This window comes from Hesperophylax consimilis, chromosome 19, assembly GCF_061612785.1.
Source record: "Hesperophylax consimilis isolate HC1 chromosome 19, BYU_Hcon_1.0, whole genome shotgun sequence".
Lineage (NCBI taxonomy): Eukaryota > Metazoa > Arthropoda > Insecta > Trichoptera > Limnephilidae > Hesperophylax > Hesperophylax consimilis.
Window position 1 is genome coordinate 16056815 of NC_142854.1, and position 14410 is coordinate 16071224.

The window sequence follows — 14410 nt, forward strand, 5'->3', positions numbered from 1 at the left end:
TTTATATCTATACTTTTGGTGTGTGGCACCTCCAGTATTTACTCAATTACATATTGCGCATTGGTTAGATTGCCACACCTGAGCAGTACAAAATCAAGGACTGCCATTCCTTGATCGACAGCCCGGAGCATTGAGTCACCTCTGGACTCACGGACGACGGATCTGCAACTCGTTAAATAACGCCACCATTACCTGATATTGGTAATCGGAAAACACCGTCCTATCCTGGGCACTCGCTGGCTTTTTGTCATTGAGGCATAATTGACAAGGCCTTACTCTGGAAGTTAAACTATTTTTTGGAATATCATTGCTGTCTGCTGTGCTGTTCATCAACTACACTTCAGCCAGTATCACAGCATATTATTACTCTTAAGAAAGCCCTTTTGCCCAACAGTTTAATTTTAGGATGCTTTTGGATTTAATATACATATATTATATTCTTTTCTTTCTGTTGTAAAAAAACCTCATCTGTTTTCAGAGAAGTATTGAAGAATTCTACATTTCAGTTATATAGTTATAATATTTTATATTTGCCAACTAATCACATGGTAACAGTACTGTGCCTGTCTCATTAGGAAATCCGCTTACATCAAGAATTTATTTATTTATATATGCCTAAAAAGGCTTTTACATAGAAGTGATACATGATGCAGTGTACATAGGAGAATATCTGTATTATACAGGAGATACTGACAGTAAATAGATGTAATCCATTGTAAAGAAGGTACAAAATACACAATTGTAATATTGTGATTACAAGTATAATGAGAAAATATTAAGAAATAATTAAAAGAAAAACTAAATAAAGACAAAAAAAAAACTAAATATGAAGCAATATTAGTAAAACGTAAGAGGAACATAAAGTAAAAAAGAAATTACAACAACACTACATATAAGACAAATCATTAAAACTAATTTACCAACGCTACTCTAATTTGTAGGATTTGACAAAGTGTTGGTATAGATTATGCTTAATTCTATAAATGGAGTCAATAAATAAATCAATAGCACCCCCATACTTGTTGCCCATATCATGCATCCTATTGGTCAGTGAGTGTGTCTGATAGTTGGTCGTGTATGTATTGCAGAAGAATGTTATATTTTGTCTTGTATTCCTAGTCGGCACATGGAGTTTAATAGTGACAAGGATTGCAGGACTTTCAATTAAGTTGTTAATGACTCTGTGTAACACAACCAGGTCTGAAATAATTCTCCTGTCAGACAGTGTTATTAGATGCAATTGATTCATCAAACTGACATAATTAATGTAATCAATAGGAATTCTGAGCTTAAAATTTACTTACTTAACCTCTCAGACAAAGACTTTTATCTAATATGTGTTCCTTTGCGAACTGTCAAAACGTGATAATTTTTGTGTTATTTACGAGTTTTGCTAAAAGCTTCATAACTCACGTTTTGGGAAACGTAGCCTAATTCTAAAAAATGTTTTGGAAAGATTATGAAATCCACTATCGCATTGTGTTGTAATACGTAAATATTTGCGTTTCTAAATATACATTTTATGAAAACGTCAAAAATATGTAGAAATCGCTTAAAATTATTTCAAAGCCTTGAAAAATGTACTTTTTTCTGAGTATCATAAAGAAATAACACTTTATATATTGAAGAAATATAATTAAAAACTATTAGTCACCTCAAAATATTAACCGTCCAAACTAATATATTTTTAATAAATTATTTAGAAACGCAATAAATTATGAACGAACAAGATGACAGATTCAATCGGCTTAGATAATGCAACTCTACGTTCCATAGATATTCTCGAATACAGACGCGTAGCGTTATTCATTATCGATACTCTGTTTTTTAAATCATGGCAATCCGTATACTAGTGATGGAAATAAATCGATTTTTGTAAAATCTCGCGCGTTTACGTGAAAAGACGTACTAATGTCTTGACCGCTATTATCATATTTACGTCTTTTGACGTTCTAATGTTCCGAGTGGTTAACAAAATCGTTGATGTTTGATCTGTCTGGGCTGGAGATCCAAGACTTTTGTGTTCATTTGTGAGACATTTGTGTTATGTCTAATGACCAGTGGAAGTGTATTGTATAACTTTGTTAGTATCTAAAATTTCGTTGGCTAAATGTTGTTTTAGTGAAAGCGATGAGTAAAAGATTATGCCCTTTCACGAGAAGTTTGGACATTGTCAAATAGAGTTCTGTGTTTAGAGGAATGCTGGTATGTTTTTCTGGTATGTTCAGATTGTAACGAGGTCCTCACCGTCTGGGTGCAGAGCCATCTGGCAGATGGTCCTCAGGATGGCGGCGGCACCCGGGGGCAAGCTCTGAAGCTCGTGATCACTGGCCTGTCTCACTGTCCACTGCACAAACTCTCTCAGCGCCAGACACGACTTCTCCCGCACGCTGCTGTCGGACGGGTGGAAGGCGCCTTTCTGAAATTACACAGCATCTTGTGTTACGTAGCGCCCTCTGCCTTACCATATCTGCTTTGCAACAGACATACATAATAGCAACAAGAGAAACGGGGGGTCACCATTATTATTTTCATTTGGGAGGCTGTTGTATGCAGAGATGTGCTTTATTTCAAATAAATCCATTTCAAATGGAAATGCAAAATGCAAAATGGGTATTTTCCATTTTAAATGCTTTTCTAAAAACCATTTTGCATTTTAAATGCTTTTCTCAATGCATTTTCCATTTTAAATGCTTTTTTGCAACATTCTTCCTACTATCTCCACTCATTTTTTTTTCATAAGCCCCAAATATCAGTCGGTCCTCAACCTCGCTATGAGAGATAATTTACATTTGTCAAGTTGCTCCCTGGTAGGAGCCCTGGCAATTGAGTGATACCATTACAAAAAATACTGATTCAAATACTGAACATGGGGCCATGACGCTGTAATATTAAATGTTAGATAGCAGTTTCTATATTTTTTACGTTGGCAACATCAGTCCTGCGCAAATTTTTTGTGGTTTCATAATCTGTAGTCGTTGTGTTTTTGGATTTACTATCATGTAATATGTTTGTTCTACATTGATGTTCATTATTAAATGACAAAATTGTTTAAAACTTGTATAATTATTTTAATTGTTTGACCTGAGAAACCATTTTGCATTTTCAATGTATTTTGAAAATAGGTATTTTGCATTTGAAATGCTTTTCTAAAAACCATTTTGCATTTTGCATTTTCAAATGGAAAAGTTTTGACCCATTTCCATTTTGCATTTCAAATGGTTTTGGGTACCCATTTTGCACATCTCTGGTTGTATGGTACTAAGCACCCATGAGGTGATATCTCACAAAAGCGGCATAAAAATTGTCCAATATTATTATTATTATTACTGGAGCCATTTACCCCACACCTCGGCCATAGGTCACCCCAAGTGACAAGCAACGGCCGGTGACTTAGCAGGAGTAACAAAGTTCACGGGGGGAGACCCTTTGCCTCTCTCGACCCAACACCTGCTCCGCAGTGAGAGGAATGAGTTCTTCACTCCTCGATACACTGATCCCCAGATTCCTACCCACCCCTGACACCTTTTTCCTTCTCAGAACTTCCTCTCATACCTTTACTTAAAAACCCTCCACACAGCATCCCCAAAGGCCTTTCTTTCTATCAACATAACAAACGCATAACTTTCATTAGCTTAACCGCTTTGATAGACTGTGCAGTTAGGCCTTTACAGGCGGCAGTCAGCACACTTCTATGCCATATCCCATATCTCTCTTTGTTTACATTATCTATGGAGTATAATATATATCAATCTTTGAAGAATAAGAAAGATATATGTACTGACCGTTAGCGCAGTAAGGAATTTCTCTGCGTCCTTTGACTGCGAATTGTCGGGTGCCGCAAACCAATGACACGACTGCATCAGCAGCGGGTCAAACATGGAAGCGATAATGTTGTCTGTGTCTGCTGACAGAGAGACCATGGCGATAGTCAGGTCGGCCAGCATGCCTGACAAGGCACCCTTGCTCGATGCAGGCAAGGATACATCTGTAATTAATATGATAATGGTATTATACTGCGCTTTTACATTAGTATTTACTGCAAATTAGTATGGCAGAAGAATAAGTCAAGAGACTGACTCGCTTTTATATCATCTCTCTCATACAAGGCTTCAGTCGCATATTCATTACAGATGACAAGTTCATTAATGTCACAACTGGCTTAGCTATGGGTCAAATATGACCACCGAAATCTAAAGGGCAGATATGACTACGAGATCAATATGCACTGAGATGCGTGGGACAAATATGAGCATGGAGGTGTAAGGGTTCAATATGACCACGGAGTTATACGAGCCCAACATGGCTATAATGTGTGGGTCCAAAACTACCACCTGTCACTGATGTCACTATCGTCTCATTATTAGAAATATTAAATGAATGTTGTGACAAAAATGACATCAACTTTCTTTTCAAAATTTTCAATTACCATGTAGAATCTTGCCTCTTGGCCACAATCAAAATCAATATCAATCACTGTCTACTAAGAAACCCCAAAACTTTCCATGTTCCTTTTCAAAGAACCAACTTAAGGCAATGCCATACGTAGTAATGCAAAATCATGTGTTTTTAATTTGAAAATTTGGTCGCCTAGAAATGTTTCAGATGCTTTAATTAAATACTGCGAGTAGAATACATCTTGGCCTTTAAAATAATCGAGTATTTTTAAGTCTTTTTATAAGCCCAGAAAAAAATAATGTAAAGGCCTATAAAAACTGCTTTAATGTTTAAAATCTCTTACTTATGAACCCATTTTCGGATATGATTTTATTGTATAATGTGGCATATTAAGTTATTTATATAATGATCGAAAAAAAATTAAATATTTATGCCTGAACATCCACAAAATAAAATAAAAGGCACTTTTTGGCCATGTTTTTTCCTTGCATAAATCAAAACAGGCGGATGGTGTTAAGCGGGAATTTAAACCTTATCGCCATTTACGTAAGGGTTGTTATTGATAGCGGCTTAATTTAAAATATTACACGACGTAGTTCATAGCCTTAACCTAGACGCGATCAAATCTTTTTCTGATTTTTCCGTTTCACATTTTTCATTTGAGTCGTTAATATTGTCTTCAACGATTAAATATTACAATTTGAGATTTTACTCGTTAAGTTATTCCAAAAATGAAAATATTCATATATGTAATAGAATAGCAATGGATGTCGCACATTAAATTATAAAAAAATGGATATATTTATCCAAGACACTATCAGGTAGAATCTTGCAATCATATCTACATAATACGGACATGTGTCTAGTGTGGTAGTCGAAAAGCATGTAAAAAAAACTGTATACAAATATATTTTACGAATAAAGGAAAGAAAAAAAAAAAAATATATTTGGAATTAACTCCCTACATTGCACATAAGCAATACAACGCATTACCTAGTAATCTAAAACTTCCGGCAACGAACAAAAAAACATTGGCAAAAGCTCTTAAAAGCTATTTCCTCAGCAGTTTTATTAATGACTAACATCATCTTTCTTTGGACCTCCATACATAATAACATCTGCGTTTATTTATTTTAATGTATTTGTGTTGTTTTGTCAATCGTAATTGTAATTGCAATTGTAATCTAATGTTATTTTTCCCGAAATGAGTTTTGTAAACTCATTGGGAATAATACATTATAACTTTGTTATTATTTTGTAATACTAATGTATTATCTTGTAATAAATAAAACGTAAATATACAAAGATATCAGCCAATAAAAATATGCGTTAAGTAAATGAAGTAAATGTTGATAGCTCTTAGTCAAAGTATGATACAGTTAAATATGACTGAAGGGGATTGGGTTGAATTAGCTCAGTGGTAAAGCAAAGCCTCGGCAAGGCTAAGATCTAGCCTAGTCTAGTTTCTGATTTTCCTGAGTCTTGTTTGTATTTATAATTAATTTTACTGTCTTCAATGATTAAGTAACCAAGTTAACCTTCTCTTAACCTCTTGTGCGAATTTGTCGACTATATAAAATCCACTTTAGTGGCAATTTTGGACATATTTATTTATTTATTTAGAATTTACGGCACAAGTGCCATTTACATACAAAGTTTTTATTTTATTTTTTACATATACATAGTGCAGTATTAAATTTTTATGAAAAAAAAAATTAAAGAATTAAAATTAGTAAAAACATAACAAATAAAATAACAGCAAGGAAAGAGGCAATGACAATAGCCTGTTATGTAGTGACCTCATTAAAATAAGTGGCGTTAAAATGTGTTATTAGTGCAGCTTTATATTTTACAAGGGGAATATTAAAAGTATCTGCGATTTTAGCATAAAAGTTCCCAAGTGTGTGCAATCTGTTTATAACTGAGTTATATCCTGAGATTGTGGTATAATTGTCACAATAATACATACTAGAGGACCTTGATCTAATGGTAGGTACATGAAATTGAATCAACATTAATATGTCAGGGCTGTCCAACTGATAATTTATAATTTTGTATAAGAATATAAGATCAAAAATTTTTCTTCTATCACTTAACTTTACAAAATTTCTTGTTTTCACTTAATCCAAACTTTCTTGTATCTCGTGTTTTTGTTATTGTTTTATTCTTAAATATATAACGGTGAACAACAATCGAACGGTTGGTTATTTATTCTTTGTTATTTTTTTGTAATTTTTCACACTCCTGCTTATTGTGTATCTATCTATATAAATAAAAATATATATGTTCGTTTGTTCAAAATCTTAATACTCCAAAGTTCTTAATCGATTGCTTTAAAATTTTGACACAACTTTGCATTTGAATACCCGTGTGTTTTTATATACCTTTATTATATAGATGTCACCTGTGACAGTAAAAAACATGATTTTTGTCACCTGTAACAGGTAAAAACATGCTTTTTTTTAAAAAACCACGCCATCTTTTGGACAAACATACTTTTTTTTAAAACCTCGTCATCTGTTGGACGTAAGAGAAATACGCACTATTGTTTCTCTATCTGCACAGATAGACTGAGCAACAGCAACATGTGGCGTGGTACATCTAGTTATAAATAAAATAAAATTATTGCCACAAGATTTTGAAATTTCTTCTGGTTTTGAGAATTAATTAGAGGTTAAAATCAAACAAAAATGTTATACAGTTTTCAATTCAAGAGGAGCTTGGTTCATCAGTGCAATTGAAGTGGAAGTCAAGTTTCTCAGTAACCAGAGAACGGCTAAGGACTAATACAACATATGATACTGACTTGTTCCGTAGACGATGAGGATAACAGAGTGGAGCGCCTGGCATGCGGTGATCCGAGTATCGCGGTTGGTGCTGTTCATCGCCAGCTCTCGGATTCGTGCCGTCAGCGAATCCAGGTATATCTACAGAACGAAAAATAATACACATGTAGTGTCGTGTAGTGCTAGAGCGTTTGTATTCAGATTCACGAATATTACCGAGCTCGATTGCCGATTGCCGATTGGTCAAAGCACAAATTCTAGGACTGAGAGGGCAGCCGTACTGTGGCTTGCAGATATTCACTCTTGTATCGAGAACTTAATAAATATGATTGCAAATACCTAACTACGCGTCTTCTTATCACACTTCGAGAGAGCGAAATTAAGGTCCCGTTCGAGAAAATGGATTTTGCTTTAAGCCGCTCAACTAATTAACCATCATACTGTTTTACAGAAGGAGTAGGCAGAGAGGACGGACCGCCAAACAACTTGGTCTTGGCACAGACTTTTTGCCTCATTCACACATCGTCTCATACATAATCTCCTATTTACTCTTGACGTGGCCCGACTCAAGTATCTGATCCACTTGATCGTGCCATGTCTTCCACGGGTGTCCCCGACTTCTGCCACCATTCGCATTTTCGTCGTATATTCTCCTTACACTCCTTTATTCGCTCATTCACTCTACATGCCCAAACCATCTAAACGTCCCTTTCTTAATCTTACTCATCACGCTTACATCAGCCTTGCATTCTTTGCAAATCTCCACATTTCTCACACAATCATACATGGTTTTACTACACATACGCCTCAGGGATCTCATTTCAACAGCATTCAATCTACTTTCAACCCTTCTCTGCCAGTTCCATGCCTCACTTCCATACATTAGGGTAGGTACCAGCACTCCATTGTGGACTGCTATCTTCGCTTTTTTGGACAATTTTTTGTTAGCGCCAACTGCGTTCAGTCCTCCATTAATGGAGTTACCAGCATTTACCCTTCTTTCAATATCTCTGTCAGCCTTCCCATCTCTAAATAGTATAAAATAAAGTTGCTATCCACGTCTGTCTGTTTGTGCGCTTAGTTCTTCTAAACCACACAACGGATTTTGATAGGGTTTTCACTAACATTTAGAGAATTTCATCCGGAGGGTTTGTATTTATAATAAATGAACATTATATTTATATAAACTAGAGAAAAGTCAATATTTATCAATTCACAACCTCAAAACATTAGTCCAAATCATTCACAACCCCTAGCAACGCAGGGTATATGTCAGCTAGTAATTCACTTAGTCACCACACCCCTATTTGTATTTATTTGTTGTTTTTAATTTAGTTTATTAGGGAAACAAATAGTTAGACATATCTTATTGAAAAAATTACATAGTTGCGCGAACAGGTGAAGTTTCCGCATGAAATCCAAGTCTACATATAACCTATAAAATCTACTAACTATTTTATTTATTTATTTATCTATTCACTTTTACATACAGTTTATAGGTATTGTTCCGTCACGCCGATTGCTTTTGACAGGCCGTGTGCTAACCAATAGTATGGTCAGAATTTGAACTGTACAGTTTAAATTCGCACACATCAGCTATAACCACGGAGTACCGTGAGCTGTACAATCGCACAAAAAACTTTCGTGCTGTCAAAACCATTGTGTATACTATCGCCGGTTTTTATCGGAATAATCCCTTAATACGTATTTTATCGCAATCCAATTTAAAATAACGAGTGCTACACCACGATCACTGTTCCAGTGCTGACAGATGATTCTCGAGATGCAGATTTCATTCGCCACCCGGTAAGTTGATTGTGAATTAACCTTACAATTGTGTTATCGCATTCGCCTGTCATAAGCCATAGGCTTCATCCATGCTTTATCTGTGTGGAATAGCCCTTTAAAATACGGCTATCCCAACCCTTGTTCGTTCCTCAAACAGGTGTACATATTGACATTGGGTGCAAGTAATACAGATAGATGTTCCATATATAAAACATGGTAGTAGAACGAAATGTGATATGGAACTGTATATACATGATTGAAGCTTAGGTTGTAGCAGTTCACTTTTGCCCCGCTACCGTTTTAAGACAAACTTAAACAAACTTTGACAAACTCCATCCAAGACCGCCTTCGTCTATGGGACTCGTACTCTATGGGCTTTTCTAGAAGGAAGCATAGAGATAATTTCCTAAAGCCAGTACCAATCGGATAGCCTTGCGAAGAGGTCACGCCTATAGATGTGATATGGGCAACTGCTCCAGTCGACGTGTTTCACGGGAGACGCTGATGGCGGACATAGCTAGATATATTTAAACGCTGGTCATCATGTCAATCTTTCTCTTATTTACAATTCTTTCCTAAGAGTTGTATGGCACCCATTTCGGTGAATCAGGTCAGATATTTATGTTATACACAATGTCTCACTTTTAACCACTCAGAACATTAGAACGTCAAAAGACGTAAATATGATAATAGCGGTCAAGACATTAGAACGTCTTTTCACGTAAACGCGCGAGATTTTACAAAAATCGATTTATTTCCATCACTAGTATACGGATTGCCATGATTTAAAAAACAGAGTATCGATAATGAATAACGCTACGCGTCTGTATTCAAGAATATCTATGGAATGTAGAGGTGCATTATCTAAGTCGATTGGATCTGTCATCTTGTTCGTTCATAATTTATTGCGTTTCTAAATAATTTACTAAAAATATTTTAGTTTGGACAGTTAATATTTTGAGGTGACTAATAGTTTTTAATTATATTTCTTCAATATATAAAGTGTTATTTATTTATGATACTCAGAAAAAAGTACATTTTTCACAGCTTTGAAATAATGGTCAGCGATTTTTACATATTTTTGACGTTTTCAGAAAATGTATATTTAGAAACGCAAATATTTACGTATAACAATACAATACGATAGTGAATTTCATAATCTTTCCAAAACATTTTTTAGAATGAGGCTACGTTTCCCAAAACGTGAGTTATGAAGCTTTTAATAAAACTCGTAAATAACAGAAAAATTTTCACGTTTTGACAGTTCGCAAAGGAATACAAAGTAAATAAAAGTCTTTGTCTGAGAGGTTAACTAATTTATTGCTACTTTAAAATTCCTTCCGTGCGATCAATTCTTCGAATTGCACACCCCTTGAGATCATGCTAATCTTGTTATTTGAGAGTCTCTAGCTCTATTTGTTGTGAATAAATATAATATTAATCATCGTACCTCTTTTATTCAATAACAAAGCAATCCTCATTGTCTTTTACTAATCATATTACAATGGCCCTAGAGTGGTTGAATTTGTATGAGAGATTATTGCATTACACTGGCGACCAATCGAGTCTAAATAATTACTAGCCCAATTGTCACAGTTACAAGGTAGTAATGTTCTGTGAACACCTCACTAGGAGAACCTGTGCCGAGGTGTTCGCATGGGTATTATTCTGCCGTCATAGGTGGAAACACAATATCCTCCTTGAAGGTCTCCACCGTAGTTCCACCCATGGTGGCAGTATTTTGCATTATTAGGTTAGAAGTTAGAAACTGTGTTGACATGTTCATCATAACTACTTGGTTTCATCACTAGAATCACTTCGAACTTCAAAAACGTAAATACCCTTAGAACTCTTTACTGCTCCTTGGTTCGCCCCCATCTTGAATATGCTTGTGTTATTTGGTCTCCTTTTTATGCTGTCCACATTCGACGCATTGAATCTGTTCAACATCGGTTCTTAAGAGGGATTGCTAGGAGGCTAGGTTTAGAAAAAGGCAAATACTCATATGATGAAATTGAACTAACTCTAAACCTCTCTCCTTTGGAAGTCCGTCGGGAAAGAAATGACCTCATTTGCTTCTTCAAAATTATAATGGTATTATTGATTCACCTACTCTACTGCAACTCATTCCCTTCAATATCCCCTCGCAAAGACTCAGAAATAATGAACTGCTCTTCCTCAACCATCATTCGACAAATTATGGATATTATTCACCATTGTCCAGAATGTGTAGACTGGTCAACTCAAGTCAAAACCTTAACTTTTTTGGGATAAGTCTAAATGATTTTTGCCAGTCGCTAAACAAGTGACGGAATTATTATAAGTGTCCTGTGGTCCTGACCCACGGCGTATTCTTGACTTGATTCGACTTGTCACTTTATTTTCTTATATTATATCTACCATATGTCTTTGCTTTCATGTACCTTTGTCTACTCCTGTATTTTTCTTTTTACTTTATTCGTGTTATTATTTTGTAATTTGGACGATGTCCGTTAATAAATAAATAAATAATATTATATAGACACAATGTAGTAATTTATACGTATCAAAATGTTCTGTAGACACACTGTAGTACAAGAGTACAGATATATTGTACAAATGTAGAACATGATTTAAACTTCAAATATTATATGAGTAATGAAAAGAAAAGTAAGAAATATACATGAAGTGAACTTAATTGACCACTACAACACGGGCATGTGCCTAGTGTGGTGGCCAAAAATTTACCCGTTTACTGTAATGTATAAACTTTACTGAATAAAGAACAATAAAAAATAAAAAAAAAAAAGTTAAGCTGAAAAGGGAAAAAAAGCAAAACAGAAGTTATATTACAATTAATTGTATATTTTAAATACTAAATTCATTATTATGTTTGGTTTGGAGTAAATAGGTTTTGGAGCTATAAAAGAACTGTCTGAAATTAAAGCCTACTTTCTAATACAACTCCATACCCTGTTAAAGGCAGTTTTGGGCCATTTAGTGATATTTATACGTAAAAAATGTACATATTTTATTACGTAACAAAAAATTTGGTTTTCACTTCCGCACAAATCGAGTGCTCCACAAGTGCAAGTTTTTATTACCCATTGTACAGGTTGATTAAAGTTTCCTTTTGATTAATTATTCTTCCACACACGAGACAAGAGACAAAAAGAAAGTGGGAAACTTGTTTCACATTGTTTATACATATATGTACATATTTATAGTTGGGACCTGCACAAAAAGATTGGCATACAATATTCATATAGACTAATCGTACAGCAATGCCTTTACAGACATTCAAGTAGTACCGGCGTAAGAGGTAGAACTACCCTTCCCGCCGGGCATCCGAAGACAATTCAATCTACACAACAAGAACGTTACAAGATCAATATATACAGTTGAGGGAATATAAGGGTAATCTTCCAATCTTTTACTTACTTCCAACGTGAGCTGCCCGGGACATGGCAAGGATACCTTCAGTCTCTCTTTCAAGTCTGTTAAACACTTCTCTTCCGCATCTTCTGGAGTGTCGATCTTGGGTATCGGGGAACAGGATATTAAGGGCTTCAACGTGGCAGAGTCCAATGAACCTGAAAGTTTGCAGAAAAATTGATCGGTTAGACCGGCACCTCTAATATATATATATATTGTTAAATCAGTTAGACCGTGGCACCTCCAATATATATTGTTAAATCAGTTAGACCGGCACCTCCAATATATATTGTTAAATCAGTTAGACCAGCACCTCCAATATATATTGTTAAATCAGTTAGACCGGCACCTCCAATGTATATTGTTAAATCAGTTAGACCGGCACCTCCAATATATATTGTTAAATCAGTTAGACCAGCACCTCCAATATATATTGTTAAATCAGTTAGACCGGCACCTCCAATATATATTGTTAAATCAGTTAGACCGGCACCTCCAATATACATTGTTAAATCAGTCAGACTATGGAACCTCCAATATATATATTGTTAAATCAGTTAGACCGGCACCTCCAATATATATTGTTAAATCAGTTAGACCAGCACCTCCAATATATATTGTTAAATCAGTTAGACCGGCACCTCCAATATATATTGTTAAATCAGTTAGACCGGCACCTCCAATATACATTGTTAAATCAGTTAGACCGGCACCTCCAATATATATTGTTAAATCAGTCAGACTATGGAACCTCCAATATATATATTGTTAAATCAGTTAGACTGGCACCTCCAATTTATATATTGTTTAATCAGTTAGATCATGGTACCTCCAATATATATATATATATATATATTGTTAAATCAGTTAGACCGGCACCTCCAATATATATTGTTAAATCAGTCAGACTATGGAACCTCCAATATATATATTGTTAAATCAGTTAGACCATGGTACCTCCAATATATATATTGATAAATCGGTTAGACCATGGCACCTCCAATATATATATTGTTAAATCAGTTAGACCGTGGCACCTCCCATATATATATAGTGTTAAATCAGTTAGACCGTGGCACCTCCAATATATATATTGTTAAATCAGTTAGGCCAGGTGTGGCGAACCTAGGGCACGCGTGCCCGAGGTGGCACGTTTGATCATTTGGATGGCACACTAACGATTTCCAAGTTCAAAAAAATCCAAGTTCATATTCTTCTTTTCTTTTCAAATGTAACAGTCATTCTGTTGATTTTTTTCAAACCAGTATTGGGTTGTTTCAACTTAAATTAAACTTACGTTACATTTGAAAATTTCATTCAATGTTCCCCGCCGAAACTGACAATTTTTCCAGAAAAATCGATAGGAATATGTACAACAATGTGCGATGGTTAAGTCGTGGAAAAGTTCTTCAAAGATTCGTTGAGTGTTTGGAAGAAGTTAGGCTTTTTTTAATAAATGAGAATCTCATTGAAAAATATAATGTAACTAGACTTCGAATGGCTTTCAAAATTAATGTTTTTTTACTGATTTGTGCTTACATTTAAATGAATTAAATATTAAATTGCAAGGCGTTAGCAAAACAATTATTGTTATGTTCGATTTAATCAAAGCATTTCAAGCTAAATTACAAATTTTTGATCGTGACGTTGTATCTAACACCTTCAAATATTTCCCAAATACAAAAAAACTTTTTGCAGAAGAAAAGCCAGATCAAATCAAATTAACACAATAATTTTCTGTAGTTATTCAATCGATAATCAACGAGTTTTCTTCAAGATTCAAACAATTCAGGAGATTTGAAAAGATATCAAAATTTATTTTATATCCAGATACAATATCAGCAGATGACCTCAATTTGGAGATTTTCGAGTGGCTAAATCTGGAAGATTTTGAAATGCAATTCCGAATTCCAAATCGAATTCCAATCGAGTTCGCTATGGAAACAAAAATTTGTTGATTTGAGAAATGATTTGGAAATAATTGAAAGCGATCGATTAACGAACTTAAATAATAAAAATGCAGA

The 14410-nt window shown here is 34.8% G+C and overlaps 1 protein-coding gene across 1 annotated transcript in view; it reads right to left on the bottom strand.

The window, feature by feature from the left end:
- The window catches only part of LOC149414896 (DNA-dependent protein kinase catalytic subunit-like), a 124894-nt gene that overhangs the window by 88216 nt on the left and 22268 nt on the right, over positions 1-14410 (bottom strand). The window contains exons 14-17 of the mRNA XM_089643484.1: positions 12393-12544; positions 7205-7325; positions 3786-3988; positions 2248-2419 (exon numbers count right to left, since the gene is read on the bottom strand). Of these exons, the coding sequence (XP_089499610.1) occupies positions 2248-2419; positions 3786-3988; positions 7205-7325; positions 12393-12544 (648 nt within the window). The remainder of the gene's footprint in view (positions 1-2247; positions 2420-3785; positions 3989-7204; positions 7326-12392; positions 12545-14410) is intronic.